Source organism: Actinia tenebrosa, unplaced genomic scaffold (genome assembly GCF_029948245.1).
Source record: "Actinia tenebrosa isolate PJP-AT-01 unplaced genomic scaffold, QUT_ActTen_1.0 PGA_scaffold1__47_contigs__length_23844297, whole genome shotgun sequence".
Classification (NCBI taxonomy): Eukaryota; Metazoa; Cnidaria; class Anthozoa; order Actiniaria; family Actiniidae; genus Actinia; species Actinia tenebrosa.
Window position 1 is genome coordinate 8,046,779 of NW_028292578.1, and position 23,885 is coordinate 8,070,663.

At 35.6% G+C, this 23,885-nt stretch overlaps 2 protein-coding genes across 2 annotated transcripts; one reads left to right on the forward strand and one right to left on the reverse strand.

Annotated features, from left to right (window-relative positions):
• Nucleotides 1-74: 74 nt before the first annotated feature.
• LOC116287252 (uncharacterized) lies at nt 75-18,314 on the forward strand. Its single transcript, XM_031693910.2, has 3 exons — nt 75-254; nt 5,972-6,065; nt 16,324-18,314. The coding sequence occupies exon 3, from the start codon at nt 16,355-16,357 to the stop codon at nt 17,702-17,704; it is 1,350 nt and encodes a 449-aa protein (XP_031549770.2). The 5' UTR covers nt 75-254; nt 5,972-6,065; nt 16,324-16,354; the 3' UTR covers nt 17,705-18,314.
• A 3,160-nt stretch (nt 18,315-21,474) lies between these two features.
• LOC116287290 (C-X-C chemokine receptor type 2-like) lies at nt 21,475-22,614 on the reverse strand (the record flags this gene model as incomplete). Its single annotated transcript, XM_031693956.2, has 1 exon — nt 21,475-22,614. A coding segment is annotated over one exon (1,140 nt), but the record flags the coding sequence as incomplete, so codon positions are not given.
• Nucleotides 22,615-23,885: the final 1,271 nt, after the last annotated feature.

Here is a 23,885-nt window from a genome sequence, read left to right on the forward strand (position 1 = left end):
ATCCATCTGTCCCTTTTTCTTAATACGTGTCTGTCTGCATAATCCAAGAGAGAGCAAGCAAGACACTTCTTATCTGATCGAGTCGGCACCTGATAAGATATTCAAGAACTTCTAGTTCAAACTTACGATAAAAACCACCGTAATAGGAGCTTCATATTCCAGCAGGCTGACTGCCAAAGAAATCCAAGGGTTTCTTGAATGGTTTCTCGAAGCGTTCACACTGACAAAACATTGCATCAAAAGCATTTTTGAAGGTAAGCAGCTGCAATATCTCATGATTTTAATGTGGTCTAAAGACACGAGACTCTTAAACTATATATAATTTACATTTTACAAGTTGTGCTTTACGCTGTTTCTTTCTTTTTTTGTTGTTGTTGTTTACATTTTTACTAAATACTCTTCCCCTCAAAACATCAATTTACTGAAATGTAATTGAGAAGTAGAAGGTATTTTTTCGTATAACATTTATAACGGCTTATTCTCCGAATTAATCTAGTATGTAAGCAAATGTACGTGTACAATACTTAGTAACGCCTGGCATAAATTTATCAAAGAAAGAAGGAAGGAAGGAAGGAAGGAAGGAAGGAAGGAAGGAAGGAAGGAAGGAAGGAAGGAAGGAAGGAAGGAAGGAAGGAAGAAATGAAGAAAGAAAGAAAGAAAGAAAGTAAGTAAAAACGAATACAAAAATGTTAACGAAAATAAATAAAAAATTGAAGAAATCAGCATAAAGCGAATAAAGTCAGTAAATCATTAAGTTCATAAACCTGAACATTGCATGGCAAAAGCCGCAAAACCGAGTAAAAACATAATCGGAAAATAGTTATTCTTGAGTTGCCAGTTTGCTGCTTTTACTTGCTTTTACTTGTCCTTAGCTTAATCAATTTAAAAAAATGGTCTTATCTATAATTCAGTAGATTTATTTTCAATTAATTTTGGTACACAAAACAAATCAGCTTTTGGATTCAAAACAAATTGTATTAATGCATGTACGAACTCTGGCATGAATATCAGACTCCCTGACTTCTATAGCTTCGATATTTCTATATCATAATATCACTTTTCACTGAACTAAGGAAATATTTCGCATGCAGTCCATTTAAAATCTTTTGCAAAATATTGTACAAAAATTACAGGAATTGCAAAAACAAATCTTATTTTATTGGAAGGGAATTGAAAACACTGATTCTTAACAAAGTTTTGGCATGAAGATACTCTTCACGTTTTGAAAAAAGTCCTTAAGAAATTCCTAATTAAAACGTACATTAAATCCTTGTATTTAAGGCGTCCGCGCTACTTTCGATTTACGCGCTCGAATAGAAGGCAATCTTTTGTGGAACTTTGAAAAGTTATTCTCATAGCTTTCGTCGCATATTTTGAATGAGTTCTCGAAAATATTGTAGAAGTTCTAAGAAATTTACTTCGAGTTATGAATTATTTTGTTCATTGGAATCCGCTTTTCTTTCTTTCTTTTTTTCTTTCCTTTTCTTTTCTTTTCTTTTCTTTTTTTCTTTTTTCTTTTTCTTTATTAATTTTTCATTTGAAGATGCTAATATTCAAAACTTTATATCAAAAAAAAAAAAACGAACTCAGAACCTGACATTTTTCTTTTGGATCAGGGCAAAATATTATATCATTAAGCGTTTTTAGTTTCACTTAATAGCTTCACTCTCGCCGGGTTCTTTTGATATATAAAATGACTCGTTCGCAATGCGGAACTCAGGCTAGCCAGTGCGGAATTACCAAAGACAGTCATTTAAGAGCTAAGTAGTAAGTAAGTGCTTTTTTTTTTTTTTTTTTTTTTTTCAATGATGCTAATTTGTACTTCAGGCAGGAAGATATTGTTTACAACTTGCCTTATTGCAGGCGAAAATACCAATACAAAGGTAAATGGTCAAATTTCTTCGATATTGGTTGAGTGGTTAAGCACGAAACATTTCGAGTCGGAATCGTTGTTTTGTGTTAAATAAATGACCCAGAATATCGGAAAAGTTAATGATTTTGTAGTAGTAGTTGGGGAGGGGATGATGAATGACTAGGTTTATATACCGCAACCAAACAAGGTGAAGGTACAGATTTGATGTCGGTACTTTTCCATTCTCGTACCAACACACTTCACGAAAAATCGATTTTTCCTTTGAAAGCCGAGGAGGATTTGGGAACGAAAATGGGTATATTCTCTTGATCCCTTCTCTTCTCTTCTCTTCTCTTCTCTAAAGGAAGGAAGGGAGCCAAAAATCAACAACAAGGAAACAAGTAAAGAATAAAGGGAAAAATAATAAAAATAATAAGTCTTTATTTCATTCGTTGAAATACATAACAAATGTTACAAATATTAGAACTATAAACGCTAGAAAAATATATATACGTATACAAGATTACAAAAATTGAAAAGAATATTCGTAAAACCATAAAATTACTTCCCCTCTAAATTATACTTAAAAACTAGCCTGTTAAAAAAACAATTCTTAAAACGTTCTATATTAATCTTAGGCCTTGCCGAGCGCGTAGTTTTTTAGAATAATCTTTCACCTTTAGAAGCTAGAAGCGAATATAACGGATGAGAAGGATTATGCTCATGATCTTAGCATAGAGTCTGCGGTCACACAACACCTTTTGTAATATCTAATTAAAAAACATTGTATGATATTAAGATTTGAAGGACTGGCTCCATAAACAGGCAACACATAAGTAAATTTAGGGAGTACAAGAAAGAGACTTGAATAAATGATCTATTTCTTGCTGTGTATAGCCTTTCCGTAAGGATCTAATAATATATAAACACCTATTTGCTTCCCATAACTTAGTTTTGACATGAGCTGAATACTTGCAATTACTTTGTATTGTTAAACCTAGTACAGTGCGTTCTTTCAATTGTTCAATCCCTTGTACAAGTGGAAAGGTTTCTTTACACCCTTTCTTAAGGAGGCTGTGGGTAGTTTTGGTCTGGCACACCTAGCCGCATTGAAACGGCTACAACTTCGTCTTGAATAACTCTATCTGCAAGCACTTTTCCCACAATGTCAGGAAAGGATTAAAGGTTTCAAAAATGATGAATTAGTTTAAAGCGGCCTTTTCATTATGACGTAATGATGACATCATAGAAAACGTTTACCGCTTATTTTCTCGAAAACTAGACCTAAACTTTCAAAGCGACTTGCACCAGTCGATAGTATTCATCAAGGCACCCAACATATTGCAATATGAAAAACATGTATGAGAGCGTTTTCCAAATATTACGCGATGAATATTTTCATGGCCTTTTACCATCATTTCCAGCGTGTCAACTTTATACCCTCAAAATCGGGACTTTAATTTAGTGGATTCAATATTTTTAGTAGCTAGAACATAGGTACGGATATAGACACTGTCCTTATAAGCCTTTTCATAGTTTAAAAATCGATTCCACTGCGCATGCGATTTTATCCCGAATTTCTCACCTTCTTTTGTCTAAACCTTCTTTTGTTCTTAGTTAAACAAAAGAAGGTGAGAAATTCGGGATAAGATCGCATGCGCAGTGGAATCGATTCTTAAACTATGAAAAGGCTTATTGAGTATGAATCAAATTGTGACTTTCTTTCTAACGTTATGGATTTTTTGATATGAAGCTAAATGACCCCATTTGTTGTCAAAAGCGATAGAAAATATCGATGAAAGCGACATTGAAAAAATCGTCGAACGATGTTTTTCTAAATGAAGTCGCTAAAAGATGTATCTTTTCCAAATATTTTACTTTAATTTCATATGCATTGAAGGGTTTTAAGGCAGTCAAATAAAAATAAGTACGCTCACAACTAACAGCACACGACAAGGAATAACACGGAAGTCAAGCGCTAATAATCAACAAGCAGCCGTGAGCGAAAATAGTATTGAGCGTACTTATTTTTATTTAACTGCCTTAAAACCCTTCAATTACGTCATAATGAAAAGGCCGCTTTAAACTAATTTATCATTTTTGAAACCTTTAATCCTTTCCTGACATTGTGGGAAAAGTGCTTGCAGATCGAGTTATTCAAGACGAAGTTGTAGCCGTTTCAATGCGGCTAGGTGTGCCAGATCAAAACTACCCACATCCTCCTTAACTATACATATTTCCTTACATTTGCTTGCATGACACTTCATGTCGATTCCTTTGCGTCCAGTCTAAAAAAAGATCAATTTTCCTAGGTGATTAAACAATAGTGTATCTATCCTCAGGGACTACAATTGCCCTAATTCACTATGACGTCACTGCTTGTTTATGTGGGGGATAGAATCGCCAAATCCAATAGAAAATTCAACAAAATTTGCTCCTAGCGAAACAGTTTAATCTAAAATGGCCTGGTCAGGGGTTTTCAGATATAATATGTGTTAATATGTACCAAAATATATTCTGAGCGTTTGCTGGCTATTCTACTTCTCTTCGTGGATTGATACGGGTTTTAGAACAATTTTCATTGAATTTGCGTTGATTTGACCCCGTCCGACGACCATGATCCTTTACGTTTAAACAATAGATTGTTTTGATGTGACGTCATAGTGAATTAGGGCAATAGAACTATCATCCGCATACTTAATCAAACTAAAGTTCTCAGATTAATCTATTTGTAAGTCATTTAGAAAAAGACTAAAAACATACGGCCCGTTTACTCTCCCTTGGGTGGTACCACGATTCACACATCTCCAATTCATGATCACTGAGCTAAATCATTATGCACCACCCTTTGTTTCCTATCCGAAAGAAACCTATATGGTAGTAAATATAGTAGTTAAGGAATCGAATGAAACATTATATATTTTCTGATTAAACCAAATGAACCGAGTTTTACGAACATGGTACATTCATTAGCCACCAATGTTTTGGTTTGGGTTGAATCTATGACGTCATACGTTACTCGTGCCAGTCTTCTTGAGCCGAATTCTTGTAACAAGAAATTAATGGCGGACGAAAATAAATCGTAAAATTTTGGACCTTTCCTTTCGAATATCAGAAAGATATTTCAGTGAGTGATTCTTAATATATCAAAGATTATTTCAGCAAAGTTCCAGCTCGAATGAAAGAGTTTTAATTTTGGAGCGATTTCACGTCCAAGTAGCACTTTAAAAGAATGGAATTGAAAATTATAGACGCTTATTTTCTATAATTAATTAGTCTATCACTTGGGTGTGTGTATAACACAAATAACATTTAATTTTATTGCAGCTTTTTTAACAAAAAAGTTCCATTTCGTATTAAATTGCACTTAAATGCTTACTTAAAGTGTATATGACACGAAAACATTCCATCATTTAAAATGTATAGTTTGTTAGTAATAATAAATATATCGTAACAAAATTTGTTTCAAAAGCTTATTTCTTGAGATATTTGCGAAAGTTAATCCCAATTTGTGACCTCATTTTGTTGACACGTACTCTAGATTCAGTAGTAATGTACTAAATATAAATTGTAATTCATATAAATTAACAACAAAAGACATATTTTAGTCAGCTTCATTTGATAGCTTACGTAGTACTCTTCCAATGTTGGGAAATTGAAAAGTGTACTACTTGAAATTAAGATTCTATATTCAAACATATTTCGTGTATTTGCAACTAAATCTGGAGACTTGTAAACAAAATGACGTCACAACTCGTGCTAAAATTTTTTGAATTTCTAGAGAAATACGTTTTTGGAACAAATTTAACTGCAATATTCTTATTAATGCCAATAAACTACACATTCTTAACATTAAAATTTTTTCGTGTCATATACACTTTAATTTATTCCCTAAGGCAGAACTTATATATGTTTTATAAATAAATTAAGATTAATTGTAAATTAAGATAAATGTCATTTACTGGAAGCCCGATACCATTACATCGGAAACTCTTCTAGCAAATCACTCATGCCGTTAAATAGTAGACTCGTGTCTCCTCGCTTTGAAGTGCCATGGGGCAAAATTTATGATATCGTATTCAACTATATATATAAGTTTATTGTATATGTCTTTTTCAGTCTCGCTTCCCATGAAGTTGTTGGGAGCTTGTCTGGGGCGCTCTTCTAATAAGTACTTCGCCTATCACCGCTGTATATGCCATCTTCAAAACCAGTGAGTAGAGTTGTTCGTTGGTTCTCTCCTGTGATTCGAGGGATCATGGAATGAGGGCCAAAGGTGGGTTAGAAACTTTGCTGGCCTAAAAGGAATATACGATTCGAATGGAAAAAAGAAAATCGCATCAAAAACTTTCTAGTTTTGCATTCTCTTTTGCTCAAAGTTAAAGAAATATTCATGTGTTCCAGTGAAGGTCCGTGGAATTTCAAAGCGCTTGTATCGTTGAAGTTGTGCACTCTTTACTTTACCGTTGGTATTGTCGTGGATATATTGAGTCTAACCCTGAGTTTGTAAATATAGCGGTATTAGTTTGAAAATGGTTCTAGACCTAATATCCCTTACAGAAATGTTATTTCATATGGTAGTTTAAGTTACAGTTTTATCGGGAACGTGCTACGATATCGAGCCTTCAATTCAAACTCAAAACGCAAACTGTAGTTTAATGTTTTTGAGTTTGAGAATTTTCGAAGATGAAGTCTTACAGCAAATTACTAAAATATCTCAAGAGTGCCAAACACTTCCTCTACAAGAGTCAGAGTTGTACAACATAACAAATTATGATATCGTTTGAGCTATAAGTTTTTGCTACACGTAACGAATGAGAAACCTTTGCACTTGATTTCTGTATTTTTGTACACTACTACAAATGGTTAGACTGATTGCTCATCACTGAATGTAAGGTTCCCATTGTTGGAATCTGATAACCTTAATGCATCACATGACTAAAATCATTCCACTTCACTTGCACGATTTACATGCTGAGGTTTTACTGATCAGAGCTCTAAACCCTACCCAAAATTGCTACGAAAGATTGATCTTAGGTTTTTACATTTTGCGAGAGAAAACACAATAAGCTATCATTTTCCAAAAATAATTTTCTAATAGCGTTTTTTTGATAACGAGAAATAAACGAAAAGCTTTAATAGTTTTCGATTTATTGTTGACATCACTTGTCAACACTCTGTCGTTACGTCTCTATCAGCCACTGTTGCGTCCCACTGTTTGCTTGCTTTTCTCTTTAGTTAGGCGTACATTTGAAAATAAAAAGTATGCCCTGAACGTCTGAACAAAACGTCTGAACTTGAATAATAGCGATGAATGCCTAAAAAAACACTGCTGAGCGGTATTGCAGGAGCGGCGGAACGAAATGTTTTGGGTAAAGTAATTCGAATCGATCTTGGTTTCTCGTTACTTTATCTGTCATCGGGGACACACTTTGGTGTCCGTAATAATCTCCTTATGTCATGAACAAAGGCACTTCTTGGCTTGAAAAACAATTTTGCGTTTTTCTCAGAAGTGATTTTGCGTTCAGTTACACGTACAATTTGAGTTCATTGTCAAAGGGAATTTGACCGATTTAACTGAAATTTTGAGGAAGTCATCTTGAATAGTTGTTCTTTAAAAGTGTGTCTCCGGTTTTTTATTTTTTGCTTATTTCCAAAGTTATCGTGGATTTTTGCTCGGATACAGCTGATATAGCAGCGTCATAACTTTAAGAGCGTATAAAAAAGCAACGAGGCAACTAATCAAAAATCGGAGACACGCTTTTGACAAGTGATGTCTTGTGATCTCGGCTGTCATCGAACTCCGCGAAGATGTCAAAGTGAAAATTTGAATAATTCGCTCTAACTTAAAAGGATAAATTTATTTGATGAAAAGGAAAAAAGGGATAGTTTCTACATTTATTCAGCTTTCAGAAAATGTATACTTTGTTGAGGTTTCGATTAAAAAGTTTGGCGCTATTAAGAGTTGAATGCACACTGTTCGCTAGGGGTGCCATGATACCTCAAATATGTACTGATTTATATTGTTTTCGTCTGGAGTTCTCTGCTAACTTAGGTATCGGAGCCGGGAAGTCAGAAGCTGCTGAATTATAGACATAACTTTTTACCATAAATTCTAGTGCTTATTGCATTATTACTAGGAATACTGATACTTAGGATATACGCAGTGGACATTTTTTAAATTTACTTTTTTACTAGGAGTAAAATAAGTAAATAAAAAATGGGGCCCTCCGACTTCGTTTAGCATATGGAAGTTCACCCTTTTTACGGTAAAATTAAACCGTAAGTAGGCGAACTGCTCTTTTACCTTGCTTTTTCACCTGGAAGGCAGAAGATTCAATGTTTTATGGCCTCTTAACCATTGGAAATATAATCACAAATAATACTTTCATCAAGGCTAAGGTTTCTGATGAGGTTTTAGTGTTTTTGAAGAAGATAGGATAATGCAATTTAAAGATCAATTAAGAATGGTGCATCGATCCTGCAGCAGTTTGGTTTCGGGAAGCGGTTTGAAGTGCTTTTTGCTGCAGGTCGTTAAACAATGGACTAGACTAAGAGGCGGCAAAGACAAAGGGGGTAAGTAGTTAATTGACAGTTGGCCAAAAATATAGTAGTTAACTTACAAATAACCTTACATTAGTAGTTTACAGTCAACTGATATTTCATTATTTTTGTTGATATTATGGCCAGCGCTCGCAAATTTATTACAGATAACTGACAATCGTCCGAAATAGTTAACTCATTTGGGTACCCCATTGGCACCCTCTTAGTGCTGAAGAAAAAATTAAACATCTTAAAAGAAAATATTCCTAGAGTAGTTTTTAAATTGAAAAGCTTGAAGCAAATAAAATAAGTGAGCAAACAAGTAATAAGACACCGTTAATAGAATGAAAAAGACTATCCATCTTCTTGTAGATCAAGGAGGAAAATCGTCATTAACGCATGCGCATGACTCACAAACTGGCAGCCAATCACAACCATTCACTTAAGGTGGCTCCCTTAAGCTTTTGGTAGTTCTAATGTAAGAGTATATATAGATAAGAGCGACATTAGATATCATAGGGAAATTATATAGGAAAACAAAGGCGCGCGCGAAAAAATGTTCTAGTGCATTTTTTTAATCGATTTTTTTAACTCTTTCGTATTAAAAAAATTATTTAGTTTTTCCGGTTTTATTTTTACCATTCACTTTAATCTAAATTGGGCTCCCTGTGGTCGAAGACGTTCGCTCTCGAGTAATAAATGATGTAATCACATATGTTTCAAATACGAGTTGCTGTATTCTATTGGGATTTCAAAATCCGAGTGGAATTTCAAATGCCGAGGTGTAATAAACTATAAAAAAATTGTATAAAAATAAGAAGAAGAAAGGAAAATTCGAAATGTAAGGTGATTAATAAGTTGTTCACTACAACGATGTATAACATGAAATAATTCATATTCAAACCACACAAATGCATCGCAGATAGGATTCAGAACTCCATTTAAACTATATTGACTCAAATAAAAAATAAATAAAATAAAAAAATAGAACAGAAAGGCTCAAAAAAGCCGCTTAACTTCGTTTGGAGAAAGCAACTTCTATCTCAACACTTAAAAACGTCAAAAACTTATTTATTCAAAATTAAACTTTCAACTCGTTTTTAAGCTAAAAACCATCAGGAATGGCTTAACTTGATTAAGCCATTAAATGATGCATGGCACAGGAAAAATATCTTTAATGGAATCGTTTTCAATTTGGCATTTTTTAAAAGTGCTTTTGAAGAGGTTTGTCTATACAACACTGAGCACAAGGGTAGAAAGTGAAAGAGTTCCGGCGTGAAAAAGATGGAGGTTTTTCCTAAAATACGACACTCGGATATTAGAAGTGTATAGAAAGTCCGAGTGTCAACAAGTAAACATAGAAAACAAGTAGAACATGGATGGTTTGTCTTGAGCGTTGTCCATTTTGTTACCAATAACATGTACATCTGTGAATGGAAAAGTTTCAAAGTTTATAACTTTCATTCATGTTCTGACCTTCCGGTATTAAGACCCTCCAAATCTGTTGATACCCTGAAACAACCCCTGGGCTGATCTCAGTCAGGCCATGCAACTCATAGATCGAGCCTTTACTGATTGAATCAAGAGGTTTTCCTTTCTTTTCTCTTTTCTTTCCCTTTTCTTTTCTTTTCTTTTTTTTCTTTTTTTTTTTTTTCAGATTTCTTTCTTTTCTTTCCTTCTCTTTTCTGAGTCTCTTTCTTTCTTTTCTTTTTCTTGTTTGCTTCCTTCTTATTTTCCTTTCATTCCCTTTCCTTTCTTGCTGATTTGTCCTTTCCTGTTTCTTTTCTTTATTTCCTTCCCTTTCCCTTCATTTCTTTTCTTATTAGCAACCTCTGTTCCAAAACAACAATTAACAAATGAAACTTAATAGTTGTCACATATTGCGACAATGATTTTTTTTCCTGCATGACGCCCCAATTAACCTCTTAATCCTTGAAGCTTCCTATCGCATGTACTGCCTCATTTAGATCAAAAACAACCTGAGACTTGTTAACCGATTTGTTGAGCGAATAAATTTCATGATACAACGTTTCCTGAATCCCCCTATAAAACCCCGCTAAACCATTAGCGTATGTCCGATGGACCATAGTGAATGCGAATTAAAGTATTTACCTCCGGCTAACTTCCTGGCTTAATGTGAATGAATTGCGTTGAGTTGTTCTATATCTCGTCTCCGCCGCTAAACAACAACAACAATAGCAAGCTTCTAAAAGCCGCCTCATCATTTCAATTTTGACTAAAACTCGTATTTTTTCTCTTTTGTTGGGCTACCTGTGGATTTGGCGGGAATTTTCGCGCCAAAACGCGTGTGCTCACCGCCTTCATCTTTGAACTCACCCTATACGTCACTGCCTCGATATGAATGAAGTATTATTTCTATTTAAATACGACATCATCAAAGATAAGAATGAACTTTGTATTCTCAATATGTTTAGCTACTATAAACTTATATAATACTAATCTCCCGTAAGATGAGACGAAAGACACTCAATACTATTATTTTTCAAAATATTTGTTCGCATCCTGATTTTTTCTTGGTATCTATTTATTTCATTGGTATGTATCTCAATAATATTGTAAATTTTTATTTATTGCTTTTAACTTAAGGACACTTATGTAAGAGCATTGAATTCTAATAATGCTCAGGAACTATTATATATTGAAAGAGCATTTAGCATAAAGGCTGGCATATATGTGAAAACACGAAAACACTTCAAACTTGTTGAGCCCACATGACTTTAGTTTTAGTATTAGTTTTGACTAATAGCTGAAGGGTTTTTATTTTGACTGCTAGGACAACGCCTCAGACTTATCAGGTAAAGTTTCTCCGCTGCCATTGTGTTTATTGTTAAACATCGTATATATAAGATTACAGTTATATCACATTGATAGCCGTCATGACAAACTAATTTTCCAAGAGGGATTTAGCGGATATATAGACGCATAGAAGTTTTGAATTACTGCGATTCCCAGTCATACGCGACCAACTAGACCTTCATCACAACCGAAAAATTGAGTTTGGGCGGACGTCAATCAAAAGGTTTCTATCGTTTCTATTGGTTTCTACACCAGGACGAGTGGCGTGAATACTAATGTGAACACGTGCAAACGTGCAAAAACCGTTCTTCGTATCTCGTGTTTCTTGTCGCTGTGAATTTCTCGCTCTGCCGATATCTTTTCTCAAAAATGTCACAGGATTCCGGTTCCGACTCTCAAAACGCTTGACTGCAAAGCTATATCGGTATTTGCAGCGAAAAATCAACTACTAAATTCTAATATCATCGTAAGAGATATTCACGGCTAACCTCAATATCTCCTTTCGCACTCAATGATGCGAATAAATTAGTGTTTTTGACTATGATTTGAGTTTCTTCAAGATCAGATAAGTCAATACCAATAGCTTTGCAGTTAAGCGTTTGAAATTCGAGGTCGGAATCCTGTGACATCATGTAAGAAACCCTTTTGATTGACGTCAACCAAAACTCAATTTTTCATTTGTGATTTAGGTCTCAGTTGGTAGCGTGTGAACTGGAATCGTAGTTGAGTTACAATTTAATGTTGTGGTTTTCAAAGCAATCGATTTTCGCTACTAGTAGCCTATAACTTATAGCCTAGTAGTAGCTCATCCAATCAGAACACAGCATTGATGATAGACTACTAGTTGGATTTGACTGAAAGCTATCAGTATCTATCTATTATTTATCTATCTATCTGTCTGTCTGTCCGTTTGACTGCCTATTTTTCTATCAGTGTTCAATACAAAAGTAAATTTACTGGCTATATCCACGTCATAAGCTGGGCAAATAACGAAGTTCATTCTCCTTTGATTTGCTTCAAACTTTAATGTTTGTATTACACCTTGGAGTATCAGATGCAGTTGGAACTTTCGACCACGTTTTTTTCGATCTACTCATACTATGCCATCGATCGAACAAGAAAGCCTATATTTAGCGTCTCTACTCAGTATAATTCAGTATATTTATTCTTTGCTCAGAAAAAAGCATATTTTGGTATAAAAATATTTGAATGAAACACTTCTTTTTCCTCGAGGCATTTATGGCTGGCTTCCACTTGGCCGTTAAAACGGCTTTTGCTGATAATTGCGGTATCTGAGTAAAAAACCTCATTTAAGTCTAGCAATTAGAACTAAGTCGGTTTATAACGCCTTTTTCTAAGAATTATATTGAACCAAACTATACTATTAAAAGCAATCTAGCAATTTCTTTCTTTCTTTCTTTCTTTCTTTCTTTCTTTCTTTCTTTCTTTTCTTTTCTTTCTTTTTTTTTTTTTTTCATTTTAATCTCACAGTTTATATATTATTAACAAATTTAATGCTTCACATACGCTGAATCGAAATATGGCGACCATTTAACCATTTACAACTAATAACTATTGTAGCGCGCGGCTGACTTGAAGCTCAGTATGAAATAGCGCAGGGCAGCCGTGACGTCATAAAAACGAAGACAAAGGCGAAATTCGGACAAACAAACTTACAAGTTTACTTTCAGCAGATAATTTTCATAGCCGATCGCAGTTGATCTTAGTTTACATGGGTTATCATTGTAACTTTAAGTAAAAATAATAAAATCGGTTCGCATAATCCTCGTAGCGGTTAAACAGAATGCAATGTTTGTCCGAATCTTTAAGCTATTTTTAGAATCAGCGCGCTGCGCTATTAGAGAAATTTGTAAAGGAAATCGCACGAACGTGCGATCTCGATTACAATTTGGAATTTATAGCTATGAGTCATGTTTTGAAAATTTTCAAAATCAGACGAGCCTTTAGGTGAGTCCATTTTGAGAACTTTCAAAACATCACGAGTATCTATAAATTTCGAATTGTACGAGAAGATTGTGCGATTTTTTGTATATTAGACACTTAACAAAATTGAGCATACATTGGGACTCTACAGAGTACAATTTGGGATTTAATTGTACTACTCTTGTCCAATCAGAATCGAGTAATTTTGTTGGGTGTATTATAAAGAAAGAAATTAGAGCTTAGATATTTTATAGCTATCATAATTCAAAAAAAGAAATGTTATTATATTTTCTAGGTTTTGATTTCTCTTACGAATAATGCGCGCCGAAACTTCACGGTATTTTGGTTTTCACAATGCAACCTGAACCTTTACAACCTATCAGTTTTGAATGAAGGCCGTCGTAAAATCTCACAAATTTCCTATTTATTTCTTTATATCCTAATACGATAATATTTTTTATCACAAACAACAAGACTTGCAAATAGGATACAATAAATAGAGTAATTCCTCAGATTAGTACTATTTCGTTCCAAAATTGAAATGTAGAGGAAGAGCGCGCGAAAATATGTATAATTCCACAGGAGGTCCATCAGCACAAACCATATCAAGCAAGAGAGTCAGTTAGTAGCAATAGACTTTGTTTTATCATCCTGACATGACAAAATATATCATTTCTTTAAAATATTAGTTTTTCTGTCAATAATAATACAGTACTCAAAAATGGGGGAAAAACGAACTTTATATATAAGGTTTGCCTCTGCGAAATGAAATGATTGTCTGATTCGATATCAGACGGCTTTGAACAGAAATTCATTTTAAACGGACTGCGTCTCCTGAGCATAATGACATAGTATTTATGTATTGACTTCATGTGAAGCCTTTATTAGTATTCATGTGCCGAAAAGAGATCGATTGGTTTGCGACACAAAGCAGCTTGTAATGGGCTTTTGTGAAAATGTTTAGTAGAAGTTTTGCTGCGAGTTTTTGTCTTTTCGCTTTATCTCATTTCGTGTAACAAACTTTTTTAAAGATAGCCGGGCAGTCTGGCTTTAGCTAAGCTAGTTTTTAGGCTTTATTTAGCAGATAACGATGAAAAGGAAGGACTTTATTAATTATTTTTTAGCCCGAAGCGGTTAATTAACTTTGATCTGCAGGAGTATAAGGTGCTTTAAAGACCTGGAACGACTCTTTCCGCTGGTAATAAAGCAAGTTCACTGTATGTAATCATCTAGAATAATTAGATTATATTGAGTGGGATTGAATTGATCGCAGGGCGTTCTTCAGTGTTGTATAAAAATCCTCTATCGCAAACGATCATTATAGCGTTAGTTTGGATTGTCGTAAGTGAAGAGGACAGCCCAAGGAAAAAGAAGCAATACAGGTAAGAAAAGGAAAGAAAACGAAATGAAAGTATATGGGACAGAAAAGGAATGAAATGGAAAGTAAAGTAAAAAGCATAGGAAAGGAAGGGAAAGGAAAGGAAAGGAAAGGAAAGGAAAGGAAAGGAAAGGAAAGGAAAGGGAAAAGCAACATATGTCACATATGTGTCACTGAAGTGAAAGGGCAGACAAACAGGTAACGCATGCGCAATAACTCTCGTAACAATAAAAAACCTTGTCATATTTGTTTCCTTTTTTCTGGAACCATTGTATAGTCAAATTATCAAACAGCACAAAGATGTAATCCAAAAACAGTCACGGAGTCTTAAAACGTTTAAATTAAGATTAAATATTAATTGGATTTAAGTTAAAAATATGAAATGTTATAGTTATAAAGAACAAAGAATACCAAGATCAAAAACAATACATTCTTGATCCTGTAAGAGACTGACACTAACGACGATTATAATGAAAAGCCATGGCATGCTTTATCATCCAATGAAAATCGGTTGGTTCCGTCAAAAGGGATAATTAATGTCCACTTTAATTTGTCGTGTTTTGCTCGCATATTTTGATACGTGTTTAGTCTGGCAATGAAAACGCAACATAAACTTCCCCCAGATCGACATAAATGAGGAAAAAAGTTTCATTTATCAAAACATCTAAAAAAAACTTTTTCATAGCGGTGGTCTCTCAGAGATGGCCGGGGACGAAGGAATTTTTCTCGTCACGTTCTTCAAATAGAAATGACGAGTCGTCAACCCATGCTTTTTGCTTCCCCTCTTACGCAACTGTGCTCCTCGCTTTTCTTTCCCTCTAGATCTTTCTTATTTGTTTGTTTGTTTTTTTCTTTATTCATTCATTCATTCGCTTTATTTCACTTTCTCGTTCTCTTTTTTCTTTATTCATTCATTCTCTTTCACTTTCTCGTTCTCTTTTTTATTCATTCATTCTCTTTCACTTTCTCGTTCTTTTTTTTTTATTCATTCATTCTCTTTCACTTTCTCGTTCTCTTTTTTCTTTATTCATTCATTCTCTTTCACTTTCTCGTTCTCTTTTTTCTTTATTCATTCATTCTCTTTCACTTTCTCGTTCTCTTTTTTCTTTATTTCTTATCCTCTGTCTCTCTGTCTCTCACATTTCATAATATTGATTTCTTTCATACATTTTACCTTATTCATTTTGAACGCTATAACCATCTTTTAAAAGTCCCTTCTCCTTATGAGTGACTCATATCTATCATCCAATATCCTTCCTTCTTCCTTCACACTGTTACTAATACTGATTTCCACAACAGTTTCATATCAATGCCTTTAAGCATTCTGTATTATAAGTAGGAAGAAAACACGGTAACTAAAGTTTACCTCCATTTTAATTAAAACCATAAAAAATGGATTCTAATTTACGGCCAATAAGATCCTAGGAATACTGTTTCAGGTTGTCGCCCCCTACTAGAATGTGTTCATTACTTGCGTTCAAAGAACAATATTATCATTAGACGAACCTCGAGAAATATACCTGATTTAGTTTATTGAATATTAATGGTGTAAATGCGAAGCAAGGAAAGACAGAGACGATCGAATATTATAAGGTTTTCTCCTCCTATTCTTTCTTTCTGGCTTTTTTTCTTACTTTTTGCGTTCTCTTTTTATTTATACTTTCTTTCCGTTAATTACAATAACCAATCATTTCAATATCTCTTCCTTTCTACCTATCCATCCTTGCATCTGTATATGTCTGTCTGTGTATGATGATTTTCAATCTTTATTGCTCTGTTCTTCCTACAGGCTCGACTCTCGTACCACGTAATGCAAGAAAATGTCAACGAATACTACACTCGTAGTTTCTTCTACTCTCTCAGCCCTTTCTCCTACCAACAGAACAACCCTAGCCATCCCCCCACAGTACAAAGAGACTAGTGCACTGATCTGGTTCAGGCTAGTCTTCTATGGTGTCATAACTCTTGCCTCGTTGATAGGCAACGGTATTGTCATCCGATCGATCATGAACATTCCCTACCGGAAGCCATTCACTTACCACATGGTAACCAACCTGGCAGTAGCCGAACTCGTCAGTACTGTCTCTATACCCTTCCTACAAGCCTACGACTTGATGAATACTTGGAAGTTTGGTGAGTTCATGTGTCAGATTACCAGTCCTGGGCAGATCACGTCATCATTGGTGGTCACGTGGACGCTAGCTATAATCTCGATGCATCGGTATCGTACTCTTGTGTCGCCAAATCGTAGGCCGCTATTTTTGAAAAATACCCCATTCTTAATATTCTGTATGTGGGTCTCTGCTGTGGCTATTACTTTCCCGTCCTACATATACTCCACTCTGGTCAAATCACCGTACGAAAGCAACCGTATTTGGTGTGTCGTGCTGTTTCCAGGAGACACCTTAAACACGTTCCCGTCCCCTGTCTACAGGAGGTACCTCATGGTCCGTTTTGTCATCAACTTCCTGGTCCCCGTACTGATAATGGTCCTCGCATATGGAGCCATGGGAGTTAAGCTCAAATATCATATGGCCACAATAAGAAACACAGACGCGGATCTTTCAGTAACCAACATCACAAACCCGATGCGCTCATCTATCGAAGATGTCGCTGGGTCAAACATCAACAACTTAGATGACAGCCCCTCACTCGGTAACATTTGTTCCAATTCATTTGATAATCCATCCTGCAGCGGCCAAAACGAAAAGCTAGAGCCACTGAGTGTAACAGAACTAAAATTTGCAGGGAGCTACGCCGTCCGTGAAAAACGCAGTTCTGTCATCCCAAGTCTAGCCGAAATAAAAGCTAGGGGGACTAACTCTAACAGTATAAGCAGAGATGATATCGGGCAAGCTCTCTCAAACAACTCGAATCTACTTATTGAATTCGAGCAGGATTTGCTGAAGATGATCTACATCATTGTTCTGGTTTTCATCTTTTTTTATTTCCCCTACCAAGTGTTTTTTCTGTTGGAGTACTTTGGAATAGTAGAGTATGGAAACTGGCATTACTTTCATGTTACTCGAAGATACATATTCCTGGTAACCTGTCTTCCAAGTGCCTTACATCCATTGTGTTATGGCACGATGAGTAAGTTCTACGCCAAGGCTTTCCGTAACATTGTGTTGTGTAAGTGGAAGAGGCATTTTGCTCAAGGTCCTCCATAACTTTGCCTCAATAGATCTCTTACCTCGGGTATAATGTGTTCCATTACGAACCACGTGTCATTCCCTAGAGTACCATTTCTGTTTTTAGGGGTTGCACTAACTCAGACGAAGAATCTTGTAGAGTGCAAACAATTAATCCGTGAAACACTAACTACTAAATAGTACAAAATAGTGCTAATTAAACAATAGAAAACAATGGAATTTGCATGAAATTGTACTATTTAGTATTACCAAAGTTTCACGGTTATATTGTTTGCACTCTAGTTGAACGTAATATCAACATTGCCATTGTGATGTTCATGTGCCAATAGGTTTCGTCACTTTGCTTCATTGGGTTGCCCTATAGATTTCTGTTTGGCAATTAAAATAATAATCGACTAAACAAATTTCGCCATCGTACTCTTTCCTATTCTCAAGGGTATGACACGTGGTTTGAAATGGTAAAAAAAACTGAGGGAATTGCAAATTAAGAAAATAAAAGTTACCATCTTCCAACGTATTTTATGCGTAGAAGACGAAAAAGGGAGATCTCTTTTAGACTTGTTTTTAAATTGAAAACAGTTGAGTAAATAGGCCATTTCACGGACCCCGTTACTCAACCTCAGCCTCGTCAGCGTGTAATTATTCTTTAGAATTTGACTAAAGTTCGCGCAGTAATGAAAGGAATTTACACATCAACGAACAATTGAAACACTTAAAAATTTCACAGGTTGTAGGCAATTTCTAAAGAATGTATTACACGCTGACGAGGCTGAGGTTGAGTAACGGGATCCGTGAAATGGTCTATTAGTACCGTGTCTTTCTTTGAAGAATGATTAGTGCCATTAATGATACGAACAAGCGAACAAGCGAACAAGCGAACAAGCGAACAAGCGAACAAGCGAACAAGCGAACAAGCGAACAAGCGAGCAAATAAACGAACTAACAAATAAACAACCCTACGTAAAACGAACAAACGAACACTGAAAGGAGGAAGGAAAGAAAAGAAAGAAGAAAAAAAAACGAATAGTAAAATGTACGAACAGCAAAAGTTGAGCTATCAAACGATAATATTATTGAAAAAAAAAAACAAAAAACAAAAAACAAAAAACGATCGATCGATCAAAATTCGTAGTTTATATAGTTAGCTAAAATATGAAATAATACTAAAGAAATCAAATGTATGTAATCTCTGATTTTATGAATTATAATGTTACTTAGTCCAAACTTTAAAAGTTAAAATACTTTAAATATTCCAATATTTATTCTCTGCTTCCAATATTTATTCTCTGGTTGTGACGTGACTACGAATTATTTCGTCGAGCATGCGCATTAAGAAATGAGGGATCTGGGTACTAGATTGATATGAGGGAAAGCGTTTGCGCATGCTCTTAATCTGTATGCAGATTAATTCAAAATGTCTGCTGTAAAATTACAATTATCAATATAAGTTTAACTTTTAAACTTGCCTGAAAAACTGCCTTTCAGGTGGTTTCTGAAAAACCTATGAACCAAAGTGTACTAATTAAAGTGTAATAGTTGGATTTACACAATAGAAAGCAAAAGACTACTCTTCCCAGTAGACCGAGGTAGTTGTGATTTTTTAATCGCCTTCGTAGCGTCTGTTATGTTATCCGCAAGTACATTTCAAATCGAACACGTGATGCCAATGTTGTACCACGAGGACAAGTTTTTTACACCACGTGATCAAAATTCAGTCAAGTTTTAATCACGTGGTGTAAAAAACTTGTCCTCATGGTACAACATTGGCATCACGTGGTCGATTTGAAATGTACTTGCGGATAACATAACAGACGCTACGAAGACGATTAAAAAATCACAACTACCTCGGTCTACTGGGAAGAGTAGGAATTAGAGTGTAATAAGCTAAAGTTTACGGGAAACAATTTATGAAAACCACACAAAAGTAAAGTTAAGAAATGTTTTATATTCAGGGAAAATAAACATCTATTTCCTGCTGGATACGAACTTGAATTACTGGAAAACTTGCTGAAATATCTGCATGCGTTTTTCTCTCGTGTTGGTATGACTTAAAGTCTTTAACGGTGCTTTCTTTTGACGCTGTTTTGATTTCATCTTCTTATCGAAAACTGCGATAGTAAAGGCAGTATAAGCAAGCAAAAGCAAAAAGAAAAGGATATAAAGTAACAAGAAAAAGTAGTTTTGAAAAACAGGTTAAAACACGAAAAATAATAAAATTAAAAGTATAGTTGAAGATGTAAGCCAAGCTTAAACTATGGATAAAACTGAAGACGCTCGAAATAACAATATGTATAAATCAATAATTTGACGTTTAATAAAATCAATAAATGAATTAAAAATCAAATCGTTATGCTCAAATACTACCCACCCGTGCCACTTACCCATGTATTTACCCACCTATACCTAAATACCTACCCACCTACCCACTCACTCACCAACCTACCTACCTACCTACCTACCCTACCTACCCACCCACCCACCTACCTACCTACCTACCTACCCTACCTACCTACCTACCTACCTACCTACCTACCTACCTACCTACCTACCTACCTGCTTGGGTGTCAAATCTTTTCCCATTCCAATATTTCATTTCAAATTCATTTCAATATCCATGTGTCTTCTGATGTGTAACCATTAAACAAAGAAATGATAATCTAGGGAATGACATGTGGTTCGTGATGGGAAAGCATTCGGAAAAATTAGTAGATTTCCGAAGGTAAGAAAGTGTAAAAATCAAAAAGGATTTAAAAAATTTCAATAGCCCTTTTAGATTTAGACGTTAATGTTTTTCCATATCTGACCAAGTATCGGTTATGCCGGAATGTACTAAATAACTGTACTAAATAACCTTACTCACAAGAGGCTTTACTTATCCGTCGAAAAGCTTTACGCCCAACTAAAATGATCTTACACCAAAAAAAGAACTTTAATAAAACCCGTAGTGGATGGTTTGCTAAAAAAAATATCATTTCAAATTAAAATTATTTAATTTTGATGTCAAGATTTGTAGTGACTCGTAATCATTCCAAATATTTTATTGCTTGGTATCAATCAGCTGATAAAATCTCATGAATCTCATTATCAAACTACAATGACAGGCAAACATTGCCCGTCATGTGCTATAAACCAGAGAGTATTCGATTGCTTGGTATCAATCAGCTGAATGAATTTCATTATCAACCTACGATGACAGGCAAACACTGCCCGTCATGTGCTATAAACCAGAGAGTATTCGATTGTTTGGTATCAATCAGCTGAATGAATCTCATTATCAACCTACAATGACAGGCAAACACTGCCCGTCATGTGCTATAAACCAGAGAGCATTCGATTGCTTGGCATCAATGAGTTGAATGAATTTCATTACCAGACTACAATGACAGGCAATCATGGCCCGTCATGTGCTATAAACCAGAGAGTATTCGATTGCTTGGTATCAATGAGTTGAATGAATTTCATTACCAGCCTACAATGACAGGCAAACACTGCCCGTCATGTGCTATCAACCAGAGAGTATTCGATTGCTTGGTATCAGTCAGCTGAATGAATCTCATTACCAGCCTACAATGACAGGCAAACACTGCCCGTCATGTGCTATCAACCAGAGAGTATTCGATTGCTTGGTATCAATCAGTTGAATGAATTTCATTACCAGACTACAATGACAGGCAAACACTGCCTTCCATATTCAATCACCCATTTACATTTCTATCAAATACTCTTCATTCATCTGTTTATAAAACTTCTACACGAGACCGGAAATGACGTCGATGGAATTCCCCAAACTAAATGGTTTCAGTGTTAACGATTTTGTCTTGTCGTTTAACGATCTTGCACAGAAAGACATACGAAAAGGCTTTAGCGTAAAACCTACTCATTGTGCCGTAGCACATGGGATGAAGCGCACTAGGAACACAAGTGACCAGGAAAACATACCGCCTGGTGATAAGGAAGTATTGCCAGTTCTTGTAACTCAAAGCATCGAAGTACTCCAGCAAGTGGAATACTTGGTAGGGCAAAAAACAAACAATGAAGATCGAGACGGCCACGTAAATCATGTTTAATAAATCTTGGTCTAATTGTAGTATCAGCGTGTTTTCATCCTCCATACGGGTTCGTCTGCCGCGTTTCCCCTTTCTTTTGGGTTCCCAGTTTTTACCTGTTCTGGAAGTCGAACGTGATTGGCTAAGTTTGGTACTTGAAATGGAACTTTCTGTCGTCGTGTTGGTAGATATTGAGGTCTGTAGTTCCATCGAGGGATAGGTAGCTGTGTTTGGATGGATCTGGTTGGTCATGTGACACTTAAGTTTGACCACCATCGCGCCGTAGAACACCACCATGATGAGAATAGGGATAACGAAATTCACCAGAAAACGAGCCAGCATGTACTTCTTGAAGAACGGGAAATTAAATATCGTGTCTCCGTCGAAGAGCACAACACACCATATGAACGAAGCGTCGAATGGTGACCGTACCACCTTCGAATACACGAACATAGGCGCACAAAAGCCCAAAGCAGCGATCCACAGAATTAGAAGAAGTACATTCCGTTGACTAGTGCTGTAGCGAAGACCAAAACCAACATTAAACAGAGTAAAGAAACGATAGATTGAAATAATGGCCAATGTCCACGTGATTATTAGACACGAAACCACCTGACTTGGGCTAAACACGTGACACAAGAAATCCCCGAAAGGCCACGTAAAGACTTCATCATAGACCTGGATAGCCGGAAGTGTAAGTGCACCAATCAGCTCTGCGAATGCCAGGTTGGCTACGAGGACATAGGTCAGCGGTTTTCTGGTTTCCATGGTGATAATAGACTTGATGACGACGGAGTTGCCAAGCACGGATAATAATGTCAAGAGTCCGAAGCAAGTGTGGCGAAACCAAGTTGAGCCGAGAGGCTCTGGATACTGTTCAACAGCGGTAGTATTATTTAATGCCATGCTCGAACGCTTTTACCAAGGTTGAGTAGAAGAAACTTGGAAAAAAAAAAATGAAAACAAAAAAGTTAAAAACGTGCGTTCTGCTGTACTCTGATGGGAAGAAATTCGAACTAGAATTTTTTATCATCAGTCACAAGTGAATTGAGTTTGTTTGATGTGTTGTTCTCTCCTATGCTACGAGGGTTTTCTCCGTGTTCTCTGGTTTCCTCCCTCCGTAAAAATCAACATGTGAGTTGAGCGTCGTGTGCAAAGAACATTTAATGTAGTGGTAGTGCGTGTGAGCGAAAAGTGTCCCCAATTAGTGCGAAAGCGCTAGAACGACTAGAAACTTAAATAAAAGTTATTTACTTTAGCGATTGCGTCTCTTCTCGCTTTGCATAATATACGATAAGAGCCACTAACTTACGAGGGAGCCGAACCAGAGACAAAAACGCTCTGAACTGATTCCGCAGACTTGAACTTGAACTCATGAATATTCTACACATTGTCACAGGCTGAACCCTGTGCAACAGAGACTTGGAAGCTGGAGTATTGAACGGTTTCTGTTCCACGATATCTTTCCCCCTGCCTTTACCCTGAATAGGATAAAATTATAGCGTTTCATCAATTCTATATTTTATAAGAGCAGGCTCACCGAATTAATCACATGGCTTGAACAATCATTTACGGTGAAAAAGAATTTGGACTCTTGAACTGTTTGGATACTTAACTCCCAATGTATTGGCTTCATCGATAAAATATGCCACACTGTTTATTTTTTTAGCCATCAGTTTCCATGGATACTAACCTGGTATCAGTGAAATGATTTCAACATGAAAATTCCGATCATGGTGAAAAAATTTTTTTTTTGCAAGCAGGGCCTTCGAAATATATTTTTGTTTTGAAAAGCAATTCCCTCATAACTTGGAAATCAAACTTGTTTTTCTGAAAAAGGGAAAGATAAAAATAAATTAATATTAATATACTTATTATTTTTATAAAAATGTATATTTAATATTTTACCGGGAAAGGGGGGGCTATTAAAGAAACAAGGCTCAAGATGGGGGGGAGTTACCAAAAAATTACCACAACACTATTACAATATACAGAATGCAAAACAAGTGAGGTGCCATTTCTTGTAAGGCTTGCCAAACGACTTACACTGCCCCTTATATTAATCTCTAAAGTATCTTGACTGCGTGTTGAGTACAAGCAAGAACGACAAAGTCAATAAGCGATTTGTTTAGACAAGAAAAGTAGGAGGTTAT

Bases quoted from the DNA above. Each gene is read 5' to 3' on its own strand.
- LOC116287252 (XM_031693910.2), top strand. From the start codon at position 16,355: ATGTCAACGAATACTACACTCGTAGTTTCTTCTACTCTCTCAGCCCTT.